The sequence below is a fragment of the Salvelinus alpinus genome, chromosome 10 (assembly GCF_045679555.1).
Source record: "Salvelinus alpinus chromosome 10, SLU_Salpinus.1, whole genome shotgun sequence".
Lineage (NCBI taxonomy): Eukaryota > Metazoa > Chordata > Actinopteri > Salmoniformes > Salmonidae > Salvelinus > Salvelinus alpinus.
In genome coordinates, this window is record NC_092095.1 from 56,145,425 (window position 1) to 56,170,065 (window position 24,641).

At 42.9% G+C, this 24,641-nt stretch overlaps 2 protein-coding genes across 3 annotated transcripts; both read right to left on the bottom strand.

The window, feature by feature from the left end:
* Positions 1–722: 722 nt before the first annotated feature.
* tra2b (transformer 2 beta homolog) lies at positions 723–8,009 on the bottom strand. Of its 2 annotated transcripts, XM_071329760.1 has the most exons (9): positions 7,803–7,967; positions 4,076–4,386; positions 3,289–3,434; positions 2,614–2,773; positions 2,302–2,490; positions 2,046–2,161; positions 1,749–1,943; positions 1,582–1,655; positions 723–1,478 (listed from the first exon to the last, which is right to left on the bottom strand). In XM_071329760.1, the coding sequence occupies exons 4-9, from the start codon at positions 2,644–2,646 to the stop codon at positions 1,468–1,470; spliced, it is 618 nt and encodes a 205-aa protein (XP_071185861.1). In that variant the 5' UTR covers positions 2,647–2,773; positions 3,289–3,434; positions 4,076–4,386; positions 7,803–7,967; the 3' UTR covers positions 723–1,467. The 2 variants fall into 2 exon arrangements, with proteins under 2 accessions (XP_071185861.1, XP_071185860.1); XM_071329759.1 differs by lacking the exon at positions 4,076–4,386 and having other exon boundaries at positions 7,803–8,009.
* A 1,384-nt stretch (positions 8,010–9,393) lies between these two features.
* On the bottom strand, positions 9,394–14,269 carry LOC139532309 (uncharacterized). Its single transcript, XM_071329761.1, has 2 exons — positions 11,979–14,269; positions 9,394–11,902 (listed from the first exon to the last, which is right to left on the bottom strand). Exons 1-2 carry the CDS (start codon positions 12,245–12,247, stop codon positions 11,407–11,409), a joined length of 765 nt encoding a protein of 254 aa, XP_071185862.1. The 5' UTR covers positions 12,248–14,269; the 3' UTR covers positions 9,394–11,406.
* Between the last annotated feature and the right edge of the window lie 10,372 nt (positions 14,270–24,641).

Here is a 24,641-nt window from a genome sequence, read left to right on the forward strand (position 1 = left end):
TGGATCCAGAGATGGTTCAAGTCCAGAAAACAGGCATGGGAGTTCCACCGTCTCATTCAAGAGCTTCGACTGTTTGGAGAGGAATTCCGAAGTTACTTTCGTCTGGACCGGAGCCAGTTCGATCACCTGCTCCAGATGGTTGGAGCCAGGCAGTGTTGCCAACTCCTCAGTAAGGAAAGTAGCTATTGATGTCATTTAGAGACTTTTAGGACAGCCATCACCTAATTTGCAAACTTTCATCCAACCAATTACATTAGAACAAAGGCAGCTCTTCCTCGAGGAAGGGGATAACTAGTCAGTTTCACAACTGAATGCATTAAATCGAAACGCCTTCAGCATTTAACCCGACCCCTCTGAATCAGAGGTGCTGGTGGCTGCCTTCACGTCATCAGTGCCCGGGGAGCAGTTGTTGTTGGGGTTACCTGCCTATGTCATACCACTTATATAATAATGGGATGCAATGCAAACATGGTCATAAGAAAAATAAGATCAAGGATCTCAATACCTCCCTTTTTCCTTTGCTGGGGTCCTGTGGACCATAAATGTTTAGGATGATGGTATTATATTTATCTTAGCTTTTTAATTGTTTATGTTTGTAACAAGACCCTTCTCTGTTGTAAGGTTTACCAATTCCTATAGCCTTACATATTCTTCACATAATGTTCACCAGTTTGCCACACACCAAGTACAGGATACATGAAGAAAGTATTGACGGACAAAACTTGAAAAGATGCAGTTTTATTATTGCTTGGAATCCTGCAGACTTAAAATCATGGTACACCCATACACACAGCATTGAACTAGGGTAGAGCTTCTAGCTCTTGGCTCTTCTCCCGAACATACAGCAGGAAGAAGTTACCCCCTAACCACTGATAAAGGGTAAGATATTTTTTCATCAACCTAAAGGTTAAGGTTAGGATTGGGGGTAAGGTAATCAGATCCTAGAGCTGCATTTACCTTGAGCCCTCTCCCCTAGAGCCTATCGTGCACTAAATGTCACTTAACTTCAACACATCTACCCATTAAAAAGGAGCCTGGTGATACAAAATACAGATCAGATGGATTAAACAGGGTTCTCCCCAAAGAATGTAAGAGGGGTGCTGCGCCACCTTGTGGACTGGCTGCACCACTATGTAGAAAACAACCCAACCAAAATGTGCTCTAGATTGCAGGAAATGGGAATTACAGGTGTTCGCTGTACTCAGCAGCACCACCATTTTTAAAAATCCTGGGGAGAACCCTGGATTAACAAATCGACAGCTTCTCTAAACACAACGGGCAAGACTGACAGAAATAAGCTCATGTACAGAAATCCACCTACTGAATAAATGTAACTAAAATAAACAAAAAATATGACTGTTTATCAAGTTCACAATTACATCCTTTACCATTTCCCTAACTTCCCCAGATATGCACCCCACCCCACCCCTGGCCCTAACCCCACAAAGTATCATCTTGCTCCTCTTCTCAGTAGTGGCCTGTGGAGACAGGAGGGAGACATTTAGACATTGAGGCCCCAACCGCTGCGCCACTAGCCGTCAAGTTAACAATGTTAAGCGGTGCAAAGTCTGGTTGACTTACGTGGGGAGTAAGATCGCGAGCGTGAGCGAGATCGGTAGGCCCCTCGACTGTAGTACGGGGACGGAGACCTGCGCCTGGAGAGACAACACACAATAAGCATCCACCAACCAACTGCCCCGGTCCTGCTTAGCAACCACTAACTATAAAATCCAGGCCAGGTGTCTCACCTGTAGGACCTGTAGCACTCTCGGTCGTCATAGCGATCGTAGCTGCGGTCATAGCCTTTGTCGTAACCACGTTCACCGCCGCGGTCGTAATCCTTCGAGCTACGGCGAGATGAGCTTGAGCTGGGGCCGCCACTTCCTCCTCCTCCTCCTCCACCACCGCCTCCGCCGCTGCTGCTGCTGCCGCTGCCGCCACCACTGGAAAACACACACGGTTAGAGGATTCACTGAATGTACAACATGTGTGTGCATCACGTGGGCCATCCCAGATGCGTGAGTCTAAGAAAGACGGTCACTCACTATGTGGGCCGTCCCATATATATCCCAGGGGTAGGAGTGTGTGGTCGTTTGGTGATGGAGAAATCGACCCTGATCCTCCGTCCATCCAACTCCATTCCATTAGCTCTGTCCTTAGCCTGAAACAGAGGGAGGGTGGAGGAGTGGGACAAAGATGTTTAGAGAAGAGTACTCCCCTTCAACACCATGCTCACTCAAGTTCCGATTCTTCTCTGTTCTTCCCCTGCAATATCCCCTTCCTCCCTCCATGTCTTCCTACCTCATTGGCGTCCTCTCGGACTTCGAAGTAGACGAAGGCGAAGCCGCGGGAGCGTCGTGACTGCTGGTCGTAGACGATGCTGACGTCAGCCAGGGGGCCGTACTTGGAGAACACGTCTCTCAGATCTCTCTCTGTGGTGTACAGGCTCAGACCAAACACACCCAGGCAGCAGTTCGGGTCCGGGTTGGCCTATAGAGGAGGATTGTGAGAAGGATAGAGGTTGTGTGTGGGGTTTGCCTAAGAAAGTCTCGTCTCCAGAGGGGTGTGTGTGTGTGTGTGTGTGTGTGTGTGTGTGTGTGTGTGTGTGTGTACCCGGTTGCCAATGTGCCTGCGGCGGTTGGACATGGGTGAGTGGCTGTGGCTCCGACGGCGGCGGTATTCCCCGCTTCGGGATCGGCTACGGGAACGGCGGCGGTGGGAACGGGAGCGAGAGCGGGAATAATGCCTGCGGGAGCTTCTGTGGGAACGAGACCTGGGGAAAATAAAATAAAGGACATGTTAAGAACATTTAAAGCAGGGTTTCTAACTGGTGACTGATTTTATTTGGCCACCCCAAGTAAAAATAAAACTGTTTGTTATTATTTAAAAAAATTCAACATAAGACTGTAAAAACACCAGCGCCAAGTGATATTTATTTTGGAAATCTGTTCCAAAGTATTCACACGCATAATAGAGATGTATACGTAATCGTATAGAAATATATAATCTCTGTTTGGACTTCTTGCGGTCAATTTGCAGTCTACAAATTATTTGTAATTATGTTCCGGCCCCCTGACCATCCGCTCAAAAAAGAAAAGCCCACGGCAGAATCTAGTTGATGGTCCCTGATTTAAAGAGTTTAGAAACAAAAACAACATGAATAAAGCCATAACACAAAAACAACACAAGCTCTATGTGGACCTGAACAAAAATACACACTATGTTACCCAGCAGCTCCTAAAAGTGTAACCACAAAACCCAAAGCCTCCTTGGAGCTGGGGTTCTTACCTGGACTTGGAGCGAGATCGGGAGTGGGACTTAGACCTGGAGTGTCTGGAGCCATCTTTGGAGCGGGCTGGGGAATGGGCCGGGGAGCGGCTGGCAGACTTCCCAGAAGCCCTTGGGCTCACACTCCTGGAAGCGGACCGCGAGTCCTGAACAGGCCAGATACACATAAACACAGTTCAGAATCAAAACACAGAAACGGTCAGGATAGAGAGAGAGGAGGTACAGAAGGAACCTCGCTCAAACCTGCTACAGGCCCCTCTTATATATTTCAGCTCCAGTAGTGTAAGATTATATATTTTTTTTTTTACATTTCATTAACGACAGGTATTTGTTGTAACTAGATCTGCCTGTTACAGGCGACCAGAGGAAATCATATAGGCTTAAAGTAGGTGTTAATCTAGTTTAATCTTAACACAGTTCTATGATGAGCGGATTGTTCTCTTACACTCTAGGCAGCGTAGCAGAGTTTAACCTTGCGTGTTGAGGACTAGGTAATGTGTCAGATGGAGGAACAGTTGGCATGCATGCTTAAGAAGTGTTTCTCACGCCATCCCTCAGGGAGACCCCAACTGTTGCACATTTCCGTTTTAGTACACCTGATTCAATTTGAGAAAGAGCTTGAGATTTTGTTGAATCAGGTGTACCAGTGGTGGAAGAGAACAAACAGGTGTAATGACTGGGGGTCCTTGAGGGATGGCTTGGAAAACACTGCTTTAGAAAACAGAAGGAGAGAGGGAGAAATAGGATTGTAGTAATAACATAGCAGGCTATAGGGAATTAACCATACCCCCGAACACTTCTCATAACTTCATCACTTCTTTAACTTCATAACTTCAAAACAACCATCTCTTTTCTTCTTTCTTCCGTTTCACACCATTTCTGACTTCATTTTTCTCTCCTCTTCCCCCACTTCCTTCCTCCCATTTGATTTCTGCCATTACATCACTCTACCAGTGGACAGCGTGGCCGCTCGCTTCTGCCAGCTTCATTTTACATTAGCATGCATCAACACCATCAGCTTCATCAAATATGCCCTTTAACAACTTCAAACTTCATATCTGAAACTTCTTCCGCCATTTTGCTTCTTCCCAACTCAACCTTAACGAAAAACAGACAAGGATGATAAAAAGGGTTGGTTTTTTAAATTTTTATAAGAGCTACAGAGGTCAAAATGTGCAAAAACCAGGCTCGTAACACTCAAATCAGACTAAATAAGTTGTCTCACCTGAAAAGCATTAAATCAAAGCAATGTTAAGGAAATATGTATATTGATTTCTCTGAAATGCACAACATCAGAATATGATGAATGAAGACTTGAAAAGTTAGCAAATTATGGTGTTCTTTAATCCTAGTCCGAGGGTCACACAAGGAGTGCAGGCTTTTGTTCCAGCCAGTACTAGCACATCTGGTTTATCAAGCCCTTGGACCAAGATTGAAGAACTGCTATAATAAATCTGAGTAAGGGTTTAAAGTAAATTAGCTACTCCTTTCAATGCCCCACTCAGTATAACATTTGTTTATGTGTGATTTAAAACAAAAATGGCTTTTGCAGGACCATTACAGTGCAACTAAATATAGGACTAACAACTTTAGAAAAGAGACAGTACTCTCACATGGGTGGTGCCATGTGGAAGAACTTGATACATTGTAACTGACTAATAAATAGCTAGAGTTTATGCCGGAAAATGTGATATAACCAAAGATTGTTGGTGTCCATTACTGGTCAATAGAGAAAGGCCCCATACAAACCGCCGCCATAGGTTTTTCAACGAACCTGTTCTTGGTGATACTTTTTCACTGAATCGAGAACAAAGAAAGTACCTTTAAAAAGTCTGTTTCAAATTGCCGGCGGCTCTACAAAAACCAGCGAAAACTAAAGATAATAAATTCATGTTCTGTACCGCGCAAGATGGTTCCTCGCCGGCTTAGGTGCCGCACATCTAGGATTTCCCAGCATCTTTTCAGAAACTAGTGGTTTCTATGCAACGCGGCCATGTGTAGAAGTAGATGACTGCGCATTATATTGTGCGACCAAAACAAATTACTACACACATGCTAGAAGCATATCCCACTCCATACAAAACATGGATTTAGATTTTTCTGAATGGGTGTTTTTGTAGAACCACCTGCAACTGACATTTCTAAGATACTTTCTTCGTTCTCGAGTTGGTGGAAAAAGTATTGCCAAGAACAGGTCAGTTGAAAAATCTAAGGTTGGCAGTTTGTATGCAAACGCTTCAACAGGGCAGAAGTCCGTGTTGTTGAGATTCTGGATGGCCATTGGTCAGATTGCTAGCAACAATAAAAAGATGCTGCCATGTGGGGAATTGTAGGTTGTTATTGCTACCATGTCTTGTTTTAACTCATGTCACGCCTACGCTAATATGGCTAAAATTCCCTCGCTAACCAACAACTGTAACGATGCATGAGACAAGTGCTCATTGTGCAAATATATTTATGTTTTCAATAAACAGTGGAGACGAAATATAGTTCAGATGTTGTCAACAATCTATAGGCTGGTTTATACTTTGTCTATCAACATGTCTTCAGACAATTTGAATACGAAGAGTGTCGCTAGTCAAAACACTTAATTTATACTCCGTGGACATAGCAGCGGGAAGATATTGTATATTTCAAAAATATATATACAATTTGCCCTTGCTACAGCGGTCCGCTAATACAGTACTAGTAAAGGACTAGTGCACTACTTCTGTGGGAAAAATCTCTTTCATATATATATATATAAAAAAAGACAGATGAATAAACTTCAACTTTGACCCCGTGGCTGCCGTTGTCATGGTTACCTGACAGAGCACAAATTCTTAAATTCTCCGGTAGAATGACCTGCTTTTATTTCGTCACACTCACAACCGTAAGCTATTTTCTTTAATTCTCTCGCAATTCATTTGTAAATAATTATCTTGTTTATTTTCCTGTAATAATGTAGGGTGTTCACTCACTGCTCTAGAATGAAGTGAAATACAGAAATTCAAGAGAGTGCTACTAAAGTAATGTCTAAATGTAGTTTCCTGTCATTATGAATCACATTCAACTAATCAGATTGTTCTCTACAATATATATATATAGACCCAATTTAGTTTTGTATTCCGTAGATTTCCTTTAGAAATAACCCATGTTATCACACAGGAACCTGCAGCGACTAGCTAGCTTGTCTGTTGACGTTTGAAGATAGTGCCATTCTGCCTACAGCGCAGTGACAGCGTTCTATTGAGCAGCGACCACTTTTTGACCATGGCCATAATGACATTCTATTCACTCTAATCATTCTAATTTCTCTGAGTAAATAGTCTAACTTGTGAATGATATATGGTAGAAACAGTTTGAACTATTGATGCATCTCTTTTTTATAAACATTGAATAAGATCATTTTATGGGTGTACACCCTAAGTAATGAATAAAAATGAGCTTTATTTAAGACATTGTCAGCTATGATATGGTCGTTATTTGAACTGGCTAGCCAGCTAGAAACTAACAAAAACATTGTTTATAAAGTTAATTTTAGTTGCCTGGTTTGCCAGATTGAAATATACTGTATTACATTTTTAAACAGATGGGTTTATTGGTGTTAAAATACGGCAGTTATGCTATTTTGGACCACCAGGCAGCTGTTGTGGCAGCCTGTCATTTTTGTGTTTGTTGTCATGAAGCCTGCCATGTTTGCATTTATACTTTTTCATAACAACAAGTTTGATGTCAGACAACAATCGGATTTTCATTATGTCACTGCAACAACTTGTCTACATGCATGTCGATAGACCAACTGTAAACCAGCCTTGAAATTAAGCCAACCCCTTCTATTTCGCCCCATAGTTGCGCACGCGTCAGTTTTGTCGCAAAACAACCACCCGTCTATTGGTGTCTATGTGAGACACCCAGTTAAGTCGACCGGCACTGACTTCCCCCCCCTTATGGTAAACGGCACGAGTGAACCATCTTCATTAATCCACCATGTTTTGTTATGTCACATTATCTGGCGTGCAATCTGTAATTAGCTAAGTGACTGCAGCAGTAAGTGATGACGAAGTTAAACATTCTAGCCGTAAACCACTTCGCTAGTTAGCTACTAATCTATAGTTAGTTATATATTGCATTCACCTGCAACGATGAGTAAATGTACATTGGTAACTGTTTCTCGCCAGCAGTCTCAGTAGACTCGTTAAATCAAAATGTAACGTTACTTGATGTGAATTAGCTAACGTTAAAACAGCTGCAAACCACTTGGACTGATTGGACTAACATATGCTAGCGTTAAGTTGCAAAATACACTGAATAAAAAGACACCAATGTTAACATAAATGAGTAACTGGACATTAAATTAGAAAATATAAACGGTACAAAATCCATACAGTCGATGCAAATCAATGCAATTAAGTACATCATGGTTGTGCTAACTATCGTTAGCCGCCTAACTAGGCTGGGGCAAAATGGCGTCGTTGTCTGCTCATTTTAGGGCAAGAATAGATCTTCGGTAGTTCGTGGTTGATTATACGCACCCGCTCGCCAAAATCCTTTTCGTTGTCGCTCATTTCTTGTCGATAGAAACTTAAACGATATATAGTTAACTGGTTTATTATAGTTAACTAATATGTTATCAAGTGAAGCGAAACACTGCTACTCGCCTCCGTTTCTTTAGCGCCGCATTCACTGACGCATGAGTAAGATAAAAGCGGATGTGACGCTTGAACAACCACAGTGAGTAGACAGGAAAGTCTAAACCATGCAAATTTTTTAAATATCATACGTTTTGCAAATTCGTAATCGATTGTAGGTTTCACAAATTCGTAAGATAATGTACGTTTTGCAAATTCATAACATATAAAACGATTTGTAATTTGTAACATATCATTGATGGACATCCACAAATTAGTACATAAAATGCGAAATCTCAGATTTATCTCGGATTTATGTACAGAATGGTGCGAAGTCCTCTGAGACCAGGTTGGTTTATTACATTTCTAAATGACTCTTATTGCTGTCTCCCTTGCCCAAATCAGTTACTGTTATGTTGTTACACGTAGTCTCTGACATTGCTAATTCTGATCTTTCTTAATTTCAACTTTTTTGGGGGGGGGGGGGGATTATGTGTGTATTGTTTTTTATTTTTATTATTATTGCTAGGTATTAGGCCTACTGCCCTGTTGGAGCTAGAAACGCAAGCATTTCGCTGCACCTGCGATAACATCTGCAAATCTGTGTACCCAACCAATAAAATTTGATTTGATAAAAAATAATAATAATAATAAAAAAGAAAAAAAGAAAAGTCTAAACCAGAAAACACAAAACAGACAACATAAATACATAAATACATCAGACATGTAAAAAAATCAGATGAGGACATAGATACATTTTTAACACGTAGGTCAACACATTGCACATAAACATGTTGCTGTTGGATAAAAATTGTTATCTGTAATGATACAGGCCTATTGACTGTGCATCATGTTACGGAGTTCTAATGTGGGATCGTTAATGGTATTCATTGCTCTGCTTTGAACATGTCAATAAAAGGAATAGCCTAATGAGCAAATAAAAAATAAATATATATAAACCAGATAGAAAGAGTAGCCTAATTTGGCGGAAAACCGGTCTCCCTCCAACAGGTGGCGTTTTTTTCGTTGTTTCGCCCACTATGCAAGTTTTTGTATGGTCAATGAATGGTTCATTTGCTGCCTGAGGTCTATTTGATCGAATTGACGTTTGGAATGCTTAAGTTGTTACGAGTGTACCGATATTAGTAGGCCTCGGAGATTGCTATGCATATTCATGTTATAAGGCTAGTAGTGTATCCCGCCATTGAATACCCGAGTGACGTCATCAACCCTCATCAAATACTCAAAAACGGATTACAATAATGAGATGTCTCCACCAATCCAAAGAAAAGCGGGAGCTAGACAGCCCACAGTGCCGCTTTATGGACAACGACATTGTTAGGGTAGAGAGACGTATATCTTGTCAGTATATCCATTATATTTAGGGATGCCCCAAGGATCCAGGATAGCACTAAACGTGTTGATTCAGAGATAAACTATACAAAATAATTCAACAACAAAAATATTTACAATGTTTTTATACAAAATGTTCGTTTTTCCAGCTGGATTAACATTATTGACCCTTCATTAAACGACAGGGGCAATGCTCAGGATGAAATAATGTAAAGTTCACTCCTGATAATCAAAATGTTCAGGTTTTCTGCATGTTCAGCTTTAGTGCAGGCACTAAGTCGTTGCATTTACCAGGGAGTGAAACTAAGAAAATACGTTTGACTGCATTTAAAACTGATACCAACATACCACAACTGACCATGGTCTTAATCAGTAGAGGACAACCTCTGTTTGAGATACTTTTTTAATAGAAAACAAATGTAGACATACAGTATCTATGTACAACTCTTGGTTCTGAAATCTAACTTTGTTTTATGAAACATTCTTCACCAACATAACTTTACAAAAGAAAAACAACAAATCAAGAGAAACTATTTCTTCAGCAAAATTTCTGTTAAAAAAAAAAATTGAAACAGGAGTCTTTGTGTACTGCGCACTGGTGTGTGTGTGAGTAAGCGAGAGAGAACCCATAGGATGTCATAGAATCTGGTAGGTCAGAATGTACGCTGCGTTCCATGTTTCACTTACCTAATTGGGGGCATTTGAGACTTCTTTGTTTGTGTCTGGCGTTTGAGGAAAATCTTTGTTTGTGGCTGGTATTTGAGAAAATTCTTTGTTTGTGTCTATTTTGGCAGCTTTGTTTATCCTCCTCTTCTTGGGCTTGCAACTACAGTGTGATTTATTTTCCTATTGTGTTTTGCGCTTCTGAGATGGTTCATTGTTTGTTATTTTTTGGGATGTTTGAGCAAGTTTCTTTATTGTCTTTCCTTTTGGAGGCTTTGGTTCTTCAGCGGGTGTTTTCCAATGGGCCAGCAAAGTCCTGAGGAGACATGGGGGAACAGTGAGACATGGGCAGATGTTTTTCCTGGTCAAGTCATGTGGTCAAGGAAAGACTCTGGGCACTACTAATCAGCAGGAACAACTCTGGGCCCTGCACATGAGGAGGAGAGCAAGACATATTCTTTAGTTTATAAGCAGATGTTCAAAGACATCTGGAGGACTAGAGGATTACTAAACACTAAACACTGACGTCTGTCCTCTGTAGTAGCCTCTGTCTTTGCACGTTGTGGTTGGTCAGATGCAGAACGTTATACAGTAGCATGTAAAAGTTTGGACACCTACTCATTCAAGGGTTTTTCTTTATTTTTACTATTTTCTACATTGTAGAATAAACTATGAAATAACACATGGAATAATGTAGTAATCTTGACCGCATTGCTACCAAAGCATTCTGCAGCGATACGCCATCCCATCTAGTTTGTGGGACTATCACTTGTTTTAAAACAGGACAATGATCCAAAACACACCTCCAGGCTGTGTAAGGGCTATTTGACCAAGGAGGAGAGTGATGGTGCTGCATTAGATGACCTGGCCTCCACAATCACCTAACCTGAACCCAATTGAGATGGTTTGGGATGAGTTGGACCGTAGAGTGAAGGAAAAGCGACCAACAAGTGCTCAGAATATGTGGGAACTCCTTCAAGACGGTTGGAAAAGCATTCCTCATGAAGCTGGTTGAGAGAATGCCAAGAGTGTGCAAAGCTGTCATCAAAGCAAAGGCTGGCAACTTTCAATAATCTAAAATATATTTTGACTTGTTTAAGATTTTTTTTGGTTACAACATGATTCTATTTGTGTTATTTCATATATATTTTTTTATATCTATTCTACAATGTAAAAATAAAGAAAATCCCTTGAATGGGTAGATGTGTCCAAACTTTTGACTGGTACTGTATGTCTTAGGGACGTTTCTGCTGAATGGACACATAAGGGATTAGGGAAGGGATATCTTCTGCTACCTCTCTTATCAACTGAGGTGCATGAGGACAATGGAACCAACGCGTTTCGGCTTTTGGCTTTCAGGGTTTTTACAGAATTAAAACAGAATGTGGCTTTTATACATTCCATGAGAGGTTAGGAACATTCGGGTAATTCTGACCTCATAGGGCTCATTTTTGCATTATACTGGCAAACTTTTATGTTGTTTAAAAGACACTCATGGCTTCGGTTGGTCAGAGGAGGTCTTAGGGGTTGGGGTCTGTGTCTGGCTGAGGGGGTTGTGGACTGGAGGTCTCAGGGGTTGGGGTCTGGTCTGTGTCTGGCTGAGGGGGTTGTGGACTCGAGGTCTCAGGGGTTGGGGTCTGGTCTGTGTCTGGCTGAGGGGGTTGTGGACTGGAGGTCTCAGGGGTTGGGGTCTGGTCTGTGTCTGGCTGAGGGGGTTGTGGACTGGAGGTCTCAGGGGTTGGGGTCTGGTCTGTGTCTGGCTGAGGGGGTTGTGGACTCGAGGTCTCAGGGGTTGGAGTCTGGTCTGTGTCTGGCTGAGGGGGTTGTGAACTGGAGGTCTCAGGGGTTGGGGTCTGGTCTGTGTCTGGCTGAGGGGATTGTGGACTGGAGGTCTCAGGGGTTGGAGTCTGGTCTGTGTTTGATGGTTCAGTGGTCGAGGAAACTTCTCTTCTCCTGCCTCTGTCTGATTCCATTCTGTTCTCCGCACCCTGGAACACACACATCATCACATCAACTACACTCATAACATTTAGTGTGTGTGTGTGTGTGTGTGTGTACACGTACCCTGTTGCCGATGTGCCTGTGGCGGTTGGATATGGGGGAATGGCTGTGGCTCCGATGCAAACGGTATTCTGCTGCAGTTCTGGCAACATGGAACTAGTCACCCCCAGGCTGTAGTGGGTTTTAAACGTGCTTTCAGGACAGCGCTGTCTCCAAAACTCCCATCCCAGAAAGGACTGGACAAAGTTACATGCAGACACATTAGTCTTGAGGATAATAGCCAGGAACAGCTCTGTCCTCTGGTTGATGATATCCTTGCCCTCTGATGACATCCTGTTTTGGATAGAGCATGACAGAAGATCAAATACAAAGAAATTATGAATACCCGTTCATAACTTTGATGTGCTCCCACTGTGATTTAGTAACCCTTTACACTCGTACCTGTATACGGGTTGAAAATGTAACGCAGTGGCTGTACAGTAACATGCTATAAATGACATCAGAGCTCAGGCTCTGTGCTTCACAGCGCTGTATGGGTTTTGACTGACAGCTGTTATGAACTTCAGCACCGGAAGCGACAAGAAGTTGCCACCAACCCTCCCGCTAGTTGGGCAACTTTTGCACATTTCTTGTTATCGTAGTGAGGGAAATGCTGTAAATTAAATGTCTATATTTTGAAAGATGAGATGTTCAGGATTATAAAAAAATACCAATTTGATGTCATAGAAGCAAACCAAACATCCAAATGTGCACTTCGCATTTCCATATCACAAAACTCATGTCATATATAGTGTCAACGTTTATGATCACTTTGCTTGATGTACAGTTACAAGAATGACATGGCGTCATACCCTGGATTGTTCTGAACAGAATGAGCCTGTTTGTCTATTGTGAAGAAAATTGGCTTCAGAACACACTCATGACTCCTTTCTATCTGCACCAACATTTATCTGAATTGCCCTGTGAAAGCCTAACACTGTAAGATCATATTTTATAACTTAGCCAGTCATGTTGGCAATAGAACAAGCTTTCCACCTGACCCAGATTCAATTTATAATGGGCGGTTTTTGGGTAAACAACAACACACAATTGAAAAAAAAGACTCTTCCAGTCATAAAAGTGCATTGAAATTACTTGGGAACTGTGCACACTTTGGAGAGGTGTGTGGCCACTTGGTCCTCTCACTCAAATCCTTGTAATGTTTTTGTCTTATGTTGCACCTACCACACATTCTCCAGGAATATTCTTATCATATTACTGAATGTCTCCAGAATATTTTCAGATTTTGTTATCAACAAATGCAGCGAAAAGTACAGTGAATGTCAAATGCACAAAATCAACAGTGTATTGTTTGGATTCAGTCTTGTGTCAGGTGAACTATTGTGTCTTCAACTTTGGTCTAATAACTTTCCCATATTCTCCAAACTGTTCCATTCCAATTGCTACCATGCTTTGCATATTTCTTCTGTATGAAACGTTTAAATTTAGCCCTATCCATATAGGCCAATTCCCACAAGTGTAAAAGGTTAAGATCAAATCAAATCAAATTTATATAGCCCTTCTTACATCAGCTGATATCTCAAAGTGCTGTACAGAAACCCAGCCTAAAACTCCAAACAGCAAGCAATGCAGGTGTAGAAGCACGGTGGCTAGGAAAAACACCCTAGAAAGGCCAAAACCTAGGAAGAAACCTAGAGAGGAACCAGGCTACGAGGGGTGGTCAGTCCTCTTCTGGCTGTGCCGGGTGGAGATTATAACAGAACATGGCCAAGATGTTCAAATGTTCATAAATGACCAGCATGGTCAAATAATAATAATCACAGTAGTTGTCGAGGGTGCAACAAGTCAGCACCTCAGGAGTAAATGTCAGTTGGCTTTTCATAGCTGATCATTAAGAGTATCTCTACTGCTCCTGCTGTCTCTAGAGAGTTGAAAACAGCAGGTCTGGGACAGGTAGCACGTCCGGTGAACAGGTCAGGGTTCCATAGCCGCAGGCAGAACAGTTGAAACTGGAGCAGCAGCACGGCCAGGTGGACTGGGGACAGCAAGGAGTCATCATGCCAGGTAGTCCTGAGGCATGGTCCTAGGGCTCAGGTCCTCCTAGAGAAAGAAAGAAAGAAAGAAAGAAAGAGAGAATTAGAGAGCGCATACTTAAATTCACACAGGACACCGGATAAGACAGGAGAAGTACTCCAGATATTACAGACTGACCTAGGAAAAGCTGACCACGACTCCATTTTGTTGATTCCAGCCTACAAACAGAAACTCAAACAACAAGCTCCCGCGCTCAGGTCTGTTCAACGCTGGTCCGACCAATCTGAATCCACGCTTCAAGACTGCTTCGATCACGCGGATTGGAATATGTTCCGCATCGCGTCCAACAACAATATTGACGAATATGCTGATTCGGTGAGCGAGTTCATTAGGAAGTGCATTGACGATGTCGTACCCACAGCAACGATAAAAACATTCCCAAACCAGAAACCGTGGATTGACGGCAGCATTCGCGTGAAACTGAAAGCGCGAACCACTGCTTTTAACCAGGGCAAGGTGACCGGAAGCATGACCGAATACAAACAGTGTAGCTATTCTCTCCGCAAGGCAATCAAACAGGCTAAGTCTCAGTACAGAGACAAAATCGAGTCGCAATTCAACAGCTCAGACACAAGAGGTATGTGGCAGGGTCTACAGTCAATCACGGATTACAAAAAGAAAACCAGCCCCGTCGCGGACCAGGATGTCTTGCTCCCAGACAGGCTAAACAACTTTTTTGCCCGCTTTGAGGACAATACAGTGCCACTGACACGGCCCCCTACCAAAACCTGCGGGCTCTCCTTCACTGCAGCCGAGGTGAGTAAAACATTTAAACGTGTTAACCCTCGCAAGGCTGCAGGCCCAGACGGCATTCCCAGCCGCGTCCTCAGAGCATGCGCAGACCAGCTGGCTGGTGTGTTTACGGACATATTCAATCAATCCTTATCCCAGTCTGCTGTTCCCACATGCTTCAAGAGGGCCACCATTGTTCCTGTTCCCAAGAAAGCTAAGGTAACTGAGCTAAACGACTACCGCCCCGTAGCACTCACTTCCGTCATCATGAAGTGCTTTGAGAGACTAGTCAAGGACCATATCACCTCCACCCTACCGGACACCCTAGACCCACTCCAATTTGCTTACCGACCCAATAGGTCCACAGACGACGCAATCGCAACCACACTGCACACTGCCCTAACCCATCTGGACAAGAGGAATACCCATGTGAGAATGCTGTTCATCGATTACAGCTCAGCATTTAACACCATAGTACCCTCCAAACTCGTCATCAAGCTTGAGACCCTGGGTCTCGACCCCGCCCTGTGCAACTGGGTCCTGGACTTCCTGACGGGCCGCCCCCAGGTGGTGAGGGTAGGTAACAACATCTCCACCCCGCTGATCCTCAACACTGGGGCCCCACAAGGGTGCGTTCTGAGCCCTCTCCTGTACTCCCTGTTCACCCACGACTGCGTGGCCATGCACGCCTCCAACTCAATCATCAAGTTTGCGGATGACACTACAGTGGTAGGCTTGATTACCAACAACGACGAGACGGCCTACAGGGAGGAGGTGAGGGCCCTCGGAGTGTGGTGTCAGGAAAATAACCTCACACTCAACGTCAACAAAACAAAGGAGATGATTGTGGACTTCAGGAAACAGCAGAGGGAGCACCCCCCTATCCACATCGACGGGTCAGTAGTGGAGAAGGTGGAAAGTTTTAAGTTCCTCGGTGTACACATCACGGACAAACTGAATTGGTCCACCCACACAGACAGCGTTGTGAAGAAGGCGCAGCAGCGCCTCTTCAACCTCAGGAGGCTGAAGAAATTCGGCTTGTCACCAAAAGCACTCACAAACTTCTACAGATGCACAATCGAGAGCATCCTGTCGGGCTGTATCACCGCCTGGTACGGCAACTGCTCCGCCCACAACCGTAAGGCTCTCCAGAGGGTAGTGAGGTCTGCAGAACGCATCACCAGGGGCAAACTACCTGCCCTCCAGGACACCTACACCACCCGATGTCACAGGAAGGCCATAAAGATCATCAAGGACAACAACCACCCAAGCCACTGCCTGTTCACCCCGCTATCATCCAGAAGGCGAGGTCAGTACAGGTGCATCAAAGCAGGGACCGAGAGACTGAAAAACAGCTTCTATCTCAAGGCCATCAGACTGTTAAACAGCCACCACTAACATTTAGCGGCCGCTGCCAACATACTGACTCAACTCCAGCCACTTTAAAAATGGGAATTGATGGAAATTATGTAAAAATGTACCACTAGCCACTTTAAACAATGCCACTTAATACAATGTTTACATACCCTACATTACCCATCTCATATGTATATACTGTACTCTATATCATCTACTGCATCTTGCCATCTTTATGTAATACATGTACCACTAGCCACTTTAAACTATGCCACTTTATGTTTACATACCCTACAGTACTCATCTCATATGTATATACCGTACTCTATACCATCTACTGCATCTGCCATGCCGTTCTGTACCACCACTCATTCATATATCTTTATGTACATATTCTTTATCCCTTTACACTTGTGTGTGTGTGTAAGGTAGTAGTTGTGGAATTGTTAGGTTAGATTACTGTTGGTTATTACTGCATTGTCGGAACTAGAAGGACAAGCATTTCGCTACACTCGCATTAACATCTGCTAACCATGTGTATGTGACTAATAAAATTTGATTTGATTTGATTTGATTTAGCCCCCCGACACAAACTACTGCAGCATAAATACTGGAGGCTGAGACAGGAGGGGTCAGGAGACACTGTGGCCCCATCCGATGATACACCCGGACAGGGCCAAACAGGCAGGATATAACCCCACCCACTTTGCCAAAGTACAGCCCCCACACCACTAGAGAGATATCTTCAACCACCAACTTACCATCCTGAGACAAGGCCGAGTATAGCCGACAAAGATCTCCGCCACGGCACAACCCAAGGGGAGGCGCCAACCCAGACAGGAAGATCACGTCAGTGACTCAACCCACTCAAGTGACGCACCCCTCCTAGGGACGGCATGGAAGAGCACCAGTAAGCCAGTGACTCAGCCCCTGTAATAGGGTTAGAGGCAGAGAATCCCAGTGGAGGGGAACCGGCCAGGCAGAGACAGCAAGGGCGGTTCGTTGCTCCAGAGCCTTTCCGTTCACCTTCACACTCCTGGGCCAGACTACACTCAATCATATGACCTACTGAAGAGATGAGTCTTCAATAAAGACTTAAAGGTTGAGACCGAGTCTGCGTCTCTCACATGGGTAGGCAGACCATTCCATAAAAATGGAGATCTATAGGAGAAAGCCCTGCCTCCAGCTGTTTGCTTAGAGATTCTAGGGACAATTAGGAGGCCTGCGTCTTGTGACCGTAGCGTACCTGTAGGTATGTACGGCAGGACCAAATCGGAAAGATAGGTAGGAGCAAGCCCATGTAATTTGTAGGTTAGCAGTAAAACCTTGAAATCAGCCCTTGCCTTAACAGGAAGCCAGTGTAGGGAGGCTAGCACTGGAGTAATATGAACAAATGTTTTGGTTCTAGTCAGGATTCTAGCAGCCGTATTTAGCACTAACTGAAGTTTATTTAGTGCTTTATCTGGGTAGCCGAAAAGTAGAGCATTGCAGTAGTCTAACCTAGAAGTAACAAAAGCATGGATAAATTTTTCTGCATCATTTTTGGACAGAAAGTTTCTGATTTTTGCAATGTTACGTAGATGGAAAAAAGCTGTCCTTGAAACAGTCTTGATATGTTCGTCAAAAGAGAGATCAGGGTCCAGAGTAACGCCGAGGTCCTTCACAGTTTTATATGACACAATAACAGACAACTTTTAATACAGAGATACAGTTGAAGTCGGAAGTTTACATACACTTACATGCTGACCAGACCGGACACTTCGCATGCGCGAGCGTTGCAAAATAAATGTAGAAATCCATGTTATTCAATTATTGTACCCACACTGCTCGCGAGCGTCTGCGTTTCCAAGGGCTAAAATAGAACTCCTTTCTATTTCTGACGCAGATCGCGCTGCAAGTCCTGCCTCTCCCATCTCCTCATTGGTTTATAGAAGCAGGTACCCACGTGCCATCTCCTCATTGGTTATAACCACGTGGGTGACTGAAAGACAAACTTTTGCTGGTTGTCGTGGTAATACAATGAAAGTGTAGATGCCAATCACCATATAAGTTCAAAGATGAAAAAGCCTGGAAGGAGGAGAGATGACTAGAAACGATTCGGTTGGCCGTTTATTGTGTGGATTAATTGTCGGAGTAGAGGACCTTGTGCATTTCAGGTTAAGTAACAACTCAATGTTTATATCCCAGGACAAATTAGCTAGCAACAGCAAGCTAGCTAAATAGGTCTAATTAGCTAGCAAGTGCAAGCTAACTAGCTAAATTGCCATACATGTTTAATGCTTTTCGACCTGTCCCCAAATTAATGTCATTGGTTCAGAGTTTGTTTTGATATTTTAACCTGCGTGTCGTGATCGCGTTTGGTGTAGAGGGACAAAATTAATTTGCTCACACGCGCAGCCGGTTTGGGTTCCGTGTTAGGTTGGAGTCATTAAAACTCATTTTTCAACCCCTCCACAAATTTCTTGTTAACAAACTATAGTTTTGGCAAGTCGGTTTGTGCATGACACAAGTAATTTTTCCAACAATTGTTTACAGACAGATTATTTCACTTATAATTCACTGTATCACAATTCCAGTGGGTCAGAAGTTGACTATGCCTTTTAACAGCTTGGAAAATTCCAGAAAATAATGTCATGGCTTTAGAAGCTTCTGATGGGCTTATTGACATCATTTGATTCAATTGGAGGTGTACCTGTGGATGTATTTCAAGGCCTACCTTCAAACTCAGTGTCTCTTTGCTTGACATCATGGGAAAATCAAAAGAAATCAGCCAAGACCTCAGAAAAAAAATTGTAGACCTCCACAAGTCTGGTTCATCCTTAGGAGCAATTTCCAAACGCCTGAAGGTACCACGTTTATTTGTACAAACAATAGTACGCAAGTATAAACACAATGGGACCACGCAGCCGTCATACCGCTCAGGGAGGAGACGCGTTCTGTTCTCTAGAGATGAACGTGCTGTGGTGCAAAAAGTGCAAATCAATCCCAGAACAACAGCAAAGGACCTTGTGAAGATGCTGGAGGAAACAGGTACAAAAGTATCTATATCCACAGTAAAACGAGTCCTATATCGACATAAGCTGAAAGGCCGCTCAGCAAGGAAGAAGCCACTGCTCCAAAACCGCCATAAAAAAAGCCAGACAACGGTTTGCAACTGCGCATGGGGACAAAGATTTTACTTTTATGAGAAATGTCCTCTGGTCTGATGAAACAAAAATAGAACTGCTTGGCCATAATGACCATCGCTATGTTTGGAGGAAAAAGGGGAGGCTTGCAAGCCGAAGAACACCATCCCAACCGTGAAGCACGGGGGTGGCAGCATCATGTTGTGGGGGTGCTTTGCTGCAGGAGGGACTGGTGCACTTCACAAAATAGATGGCATCATATGAGGAAGGAAAATTATGTGGATATATTGAAGCAACATCTCAAGACATCAGTCAGGAAGTTAAAGCTTGGTTGCAAATGGGTCTTCCAAATGGACAATGACCCCAAGCATACTTCCAAAGTTGTGGCAAAATGGCTTAAGGACAACAAAGTCAAGGTATATTGGAATGGCCATCACAAAGCCCTGACCTCAATCCCATAGAAAATGTGTGGGCAGAACTGAAAAAGTGTGTGCGAGCAAGGAGGCCTACAAGCCTGACTCAGTTACACCAGCTGGGTCAGGAGGAATGGGCCAAAATTTACCCAACTTATTGTGGGAACCTTGTGGAAGGCTACCCGAAACGTTTGACCAAAGTTAAACAATTTAAATGGACTGCTACCAAATACTAATTGAGTGTATGTAAACTTCTGACCCACTGGGAATGTGATGAAATAAATAAAAGCTGAAATAAATCATTCTCTCTACTATTATTCTGACATTTCACATTCTTAAAATAAAGTGGTGATCCGAACTGACCTAAGACAGGACATTTGTACTAGGATTAAAACTGAGTTTAAATGTATTCGGCTAAGGTGTATGTAAACTTCTAACTTCAACTGTATTTGTTGGGTTCAAAGGCCAGTAGTTGGAACATGACAACTGACTTCAAACATATTCCCGAACTAGGGTCAAGGGTTTTTCTTGGTCATGTCACGTCAATCTCCTGGGTCCAGTTTTAAAAATATTTTCTAATCAGATTTCAGCAATCAGATTTGAATAAATGTTCAATTACATTCTGATTCTCTGGATAGTGATTCGCTTTGGTAATCCAATTTTACCTTTAATCATACTTCAATGTTGTTTTAGCGTTTTTCAAAACTCAGTAGTTGTTAGTTGTTTGTTATAGTTTTGATGCCGAAAATCTGGATAATCGTGATCCCACTGGATGGGTGGATTTAGAAAGGTGAAAGGCACTGCAGTATAGGTATATGGTCAGTTGTTACATTGAGAAATGTCAAATAAATCCATGTACTCACTTAAAGGTGATATGCAGGCTCTATTTTATTTTACTTCGGGATTTTGGCAATGAGGCCCCTTATCTACTTCCCCAAAGTCAGATGAACTCAGGGATACCAATTTTTATGTCTCTGTCCAGTATGAAGGAAGTTAGAGGTAGTTTCGTGAGCCAATGCTAACTAGTGTTAGCGCAATGACTGGAAGTCTATGTTACTATTATCATGCTAGCAGTTACCATAGACTTCCAGTCATTGCGCAAGCTTGCAACTTATTTCAAACTGCACGCAGAGACAAAAAATGGTATCCACGAGTTAATCTGACTCTGGGGAAGTAGATAAAGGGTTTCTGACAAAAACCCGAAGTATCCCTTAAGGCACGGACAGACCATTAGGATTGTCTGGTAGACCTACTTAGCACCTCTGAACAGAGTGCTGGCTGTAATTTGCAAAGCCAGTGCAAACCAATTCTGATCTACACTGAACAAAAATATAAACACAACATATAAAGCATTGGTCCCATGTTTCATGAGCTGAAATAAAATATCCCAGAAATGTTCCATATGCACAAAAAGCTTATTTCTCTAAAATGTTGTGCACAAATGTGTTTACATCCCTGCATTTCTCCTTTGCCAAGATAATCCACCAGGTGTGGCATGTCAAGACGTTGATTAAACAGCATGATCATTACACAGGTGTACCTTGTGCTGGGGACAATAAAAGGCCATTCTAAAATGTGCACACAAGACAATCCGACAGATTGAGGGAGTGTGCAATTGGCATGCTGACTGCAGGAATGTACACCAGAGCTGTTGCCAGAGAATTGAATGTATATTTCTCTACCAACATTGTCCAACCGGCCGCACAACCGCAGACCACGTGTAACCAGGCTAGCCCAAAACCTACACATCCGGCTTCTTCACCTGCAGGATCGTCTGATACCAGCCACCTGGATAGCTGATGAAACTGGGTTTGTATAACCAAAGAATTTCTGCACAAAATGTCAGAAACCGTCTCAGGGAAGTTCATCTGGTGCTCGTCGTCCTCACCAGGGTCTTTACCTGACTGCCGTTCGGCATCGTAACCGACTTCAGTGGACAAATGTACATATTACCTCAACTAACCGGTGCCCCCGCACATTGACCCTGTACCGGTACCCCCCTGTATATAGTATCGCTATTGTTATTTCACTGCTGCTCTTTAATTACTTGTTACTCTTATTTGTTATTCTTATCTGTATTTTGTTTTAACTGCATTGTTGATTAGGGGCTCGTAAGTAAGCATGTGACTAATACAATTTTATTTTATTTGAAATGCCCACCTTCAATGGCCACTGGCACGCTGGAGAAGTGTGCTCTTCACAGATTAATCGCAGTTTCAATTGTACCGGGCAGATGGCAGACAGCGTGTATGGCGGCGTATGGGCGTGCGATTTGCTGATGTCAACGTTATGAACAGTGCCCCATGGTGGCAATGAGGTTATGGTATAGGCATAAGCTATGGACAACGAACACAATTGTATTTTATCGATGGTAATTTGAATGCAAAGAGAGATACCGTGAAGAGATCCTGAGGCCCATTGTCGTGGGATTCATCCGCCGCCATCACCCCATGTTTCAGCATGATAATGCACGGTCCCATGTCGCAAGGACTTGTACACAATTCCTGGAAGCTGAAAATGTCCCAGTTCTTCCATGGCCTGCATACTCACCAGACATTGTTTCAGTATGATATGTTGGATAAAGGAATAAAGACAGACATCATTGTCAAGTTCAATAGCCTTGTTCAAGCATTGTACAAATCCCTACACGTGGAGTCCGGGGAATAGTCCGGCTAGTCGATTACCTATCAACTAGACTCCGTAACAGACATGTCACCCATTGAGTATGTTTGGGATGCTCTGGATCGACGTGTACCACACCATGTTCCAGTTCCCGCCAACATCCAGCAACTTCGCACAGCCATTGAAGAGGAGTGGGACAACATTCCACAGGACACAATCAACAGCCTGATCAACTTTATGCGAAGGAGATGTGTCGCGCTGCATGAGGCAAATGGTGGTCACACCAGATACTGACTGGTTTTCTGATCCACGCCCCTACCTCTTTTTTAAGGAATCTGTGACCAACAGATGCATATCTGTATTCCCAGTCATGTGAAATCCAGAGATTAGGGCCTAATTTCTTTATATGAACTGTAACTCTGTAAAATCTTTGAAATTGTTGCATGTTGCGTTTATATTTTTGTTCCACCCCTACTCTTGTCCATGGTGGTCTGCGAACCCACATCTTTATGTCCCGCAGCCCTGTGCGCTATCAAAATTCCCGCATTGTCATGTAACGCTTACAGGACGAATAACAGTTTCTAAAACTGCATATCTAAAGCTCTGGTCTGTCCAAGAAGTGAGGGTAAACGGTAGACATGTTCTCTGCTATCCACTTTGTTTTAATTATTATTTTGGGTATAGGGGAGGGTCACTTGTTTTTATTTTCAAGAGTTCAGGGAGGGTTTAGGTAAAATATATTTTTCTGAAGGGAGGGCCATCCATTTTCATTTCAGAGAGGTCCGATTTTCTCCATGTAACCCTTATTACAAATAACGTTCACTCCCATCCTCTATGTTTCTCTATGACTGTGTAGATGTAGTAACATGACCTGTCCAGTAGAATAGATGGCACGGTGTAGGCCTATTCAAAGCACTGAAAATCCAGATATTGCGGTATCTGAATCAGAATGAACCTATCTGATCCTTTTCTGACAAACTGCCTCAATATCAGCCAGATTAATCTGATCCTGGATCACCAAAAAGGGGATTACAGAATCTGGATCATTGTTATCCATATTAACATTTTAAAAAACTGCCCTTGCTCAAATGATTAGGCACTCTGGATAGAAGTGTTTCCTACTTAAATGAAAGAACTGTTAGAGTTACACACAGAATATCCTTAAATGTCCAATGCAGCCGTTTTTATCTCAATATCAAATAATTTCTGGATGACAATTGCTTACCTAACTGTAATTGTTTTGGTCAAAAAGAAACAAAAATTGCTTCTTAGCAAAGGGCAATTCCTCAAGCAAGAATTTTGCTAGGACTTTCATGTAGTGGTCTGAGTGGTGAGAGGAAAACTGAAAATGTTGCTGTTAATGACAGAGAGGTTTGGAACTATTTTTCTTATTGGTCTATGGACTAATTTACTAAATGGTGATGTCACCATAGAAGGCCAAAACTCCATCCCACAAAAACAGGCTGAAGGTTCAGGCAGTCTTTTCAAACAGCTCTTACACTAAAAGGGCATTATCATAATTTTCTCAATTTCACAGTATTATTCCAACCTTCCTAATATTGAGTTGCCCCCCCCGCTCTTAGATCAGCCTCAATTCATCGGAGCATGGACTCTACCAAGCGTTCCACAGGGATGCTGGCCCATGTTGACTCCAACGCTTCCTACAGTTGTGTCAAGTTGGCTGGATGTCCTCTGGGAGGTGGACCATTCTTGAGACACAGGAAACTGTTGACTATGAAAACCCCAGCAGCGTTGCAGTTCTTGACACAAACCAGTGTACCAGGCACCTACTGCCAGACCCAGTTCAAAGGCACTTCAATCTTTTGTCTTGCCCATTCACCCTCTGAATGGCACACATAAACAATCCATGTCTCAAATATTTAACATGTCTCCTCCCCTTCATCTACTCTGATTGAAGTGGATTTAACAAGTGACATCAATAAGGGATCATAGCTTTCACCTGGAATCACCTGGTCAGTTCATGTCACGGAAAGAGCAGCTATTATTTATGTTTTGTATACTCAGTGTATATGAAGCACAAGAAAATCAAATTTTTGACAGCACTGGGCCTTTAAATATAAAATATAGGTATATTGTGTTTATAAAATATGTATATTAATTAAAAGCTGACAGTTTGTAAACAGAAACTATCACAACAGAGCACTTTCTTGCCAAATGTGACACCAAAATGAATGCAGCGCTGCTGCAACATTGCATTCACGTTGCATTATGAATTTTATGAGGCACATTGGGTTTAATACACATTTACCGGACCCTCTCAGGTTTGGTGAACAGTGCCCTCAGACATCTTAGAATGCTGGGTGCTGTCTTCTCTCCCCATGCAAGCACTTTCTCCCAGGAGAAGGATCTCCCATTCTCAGCTG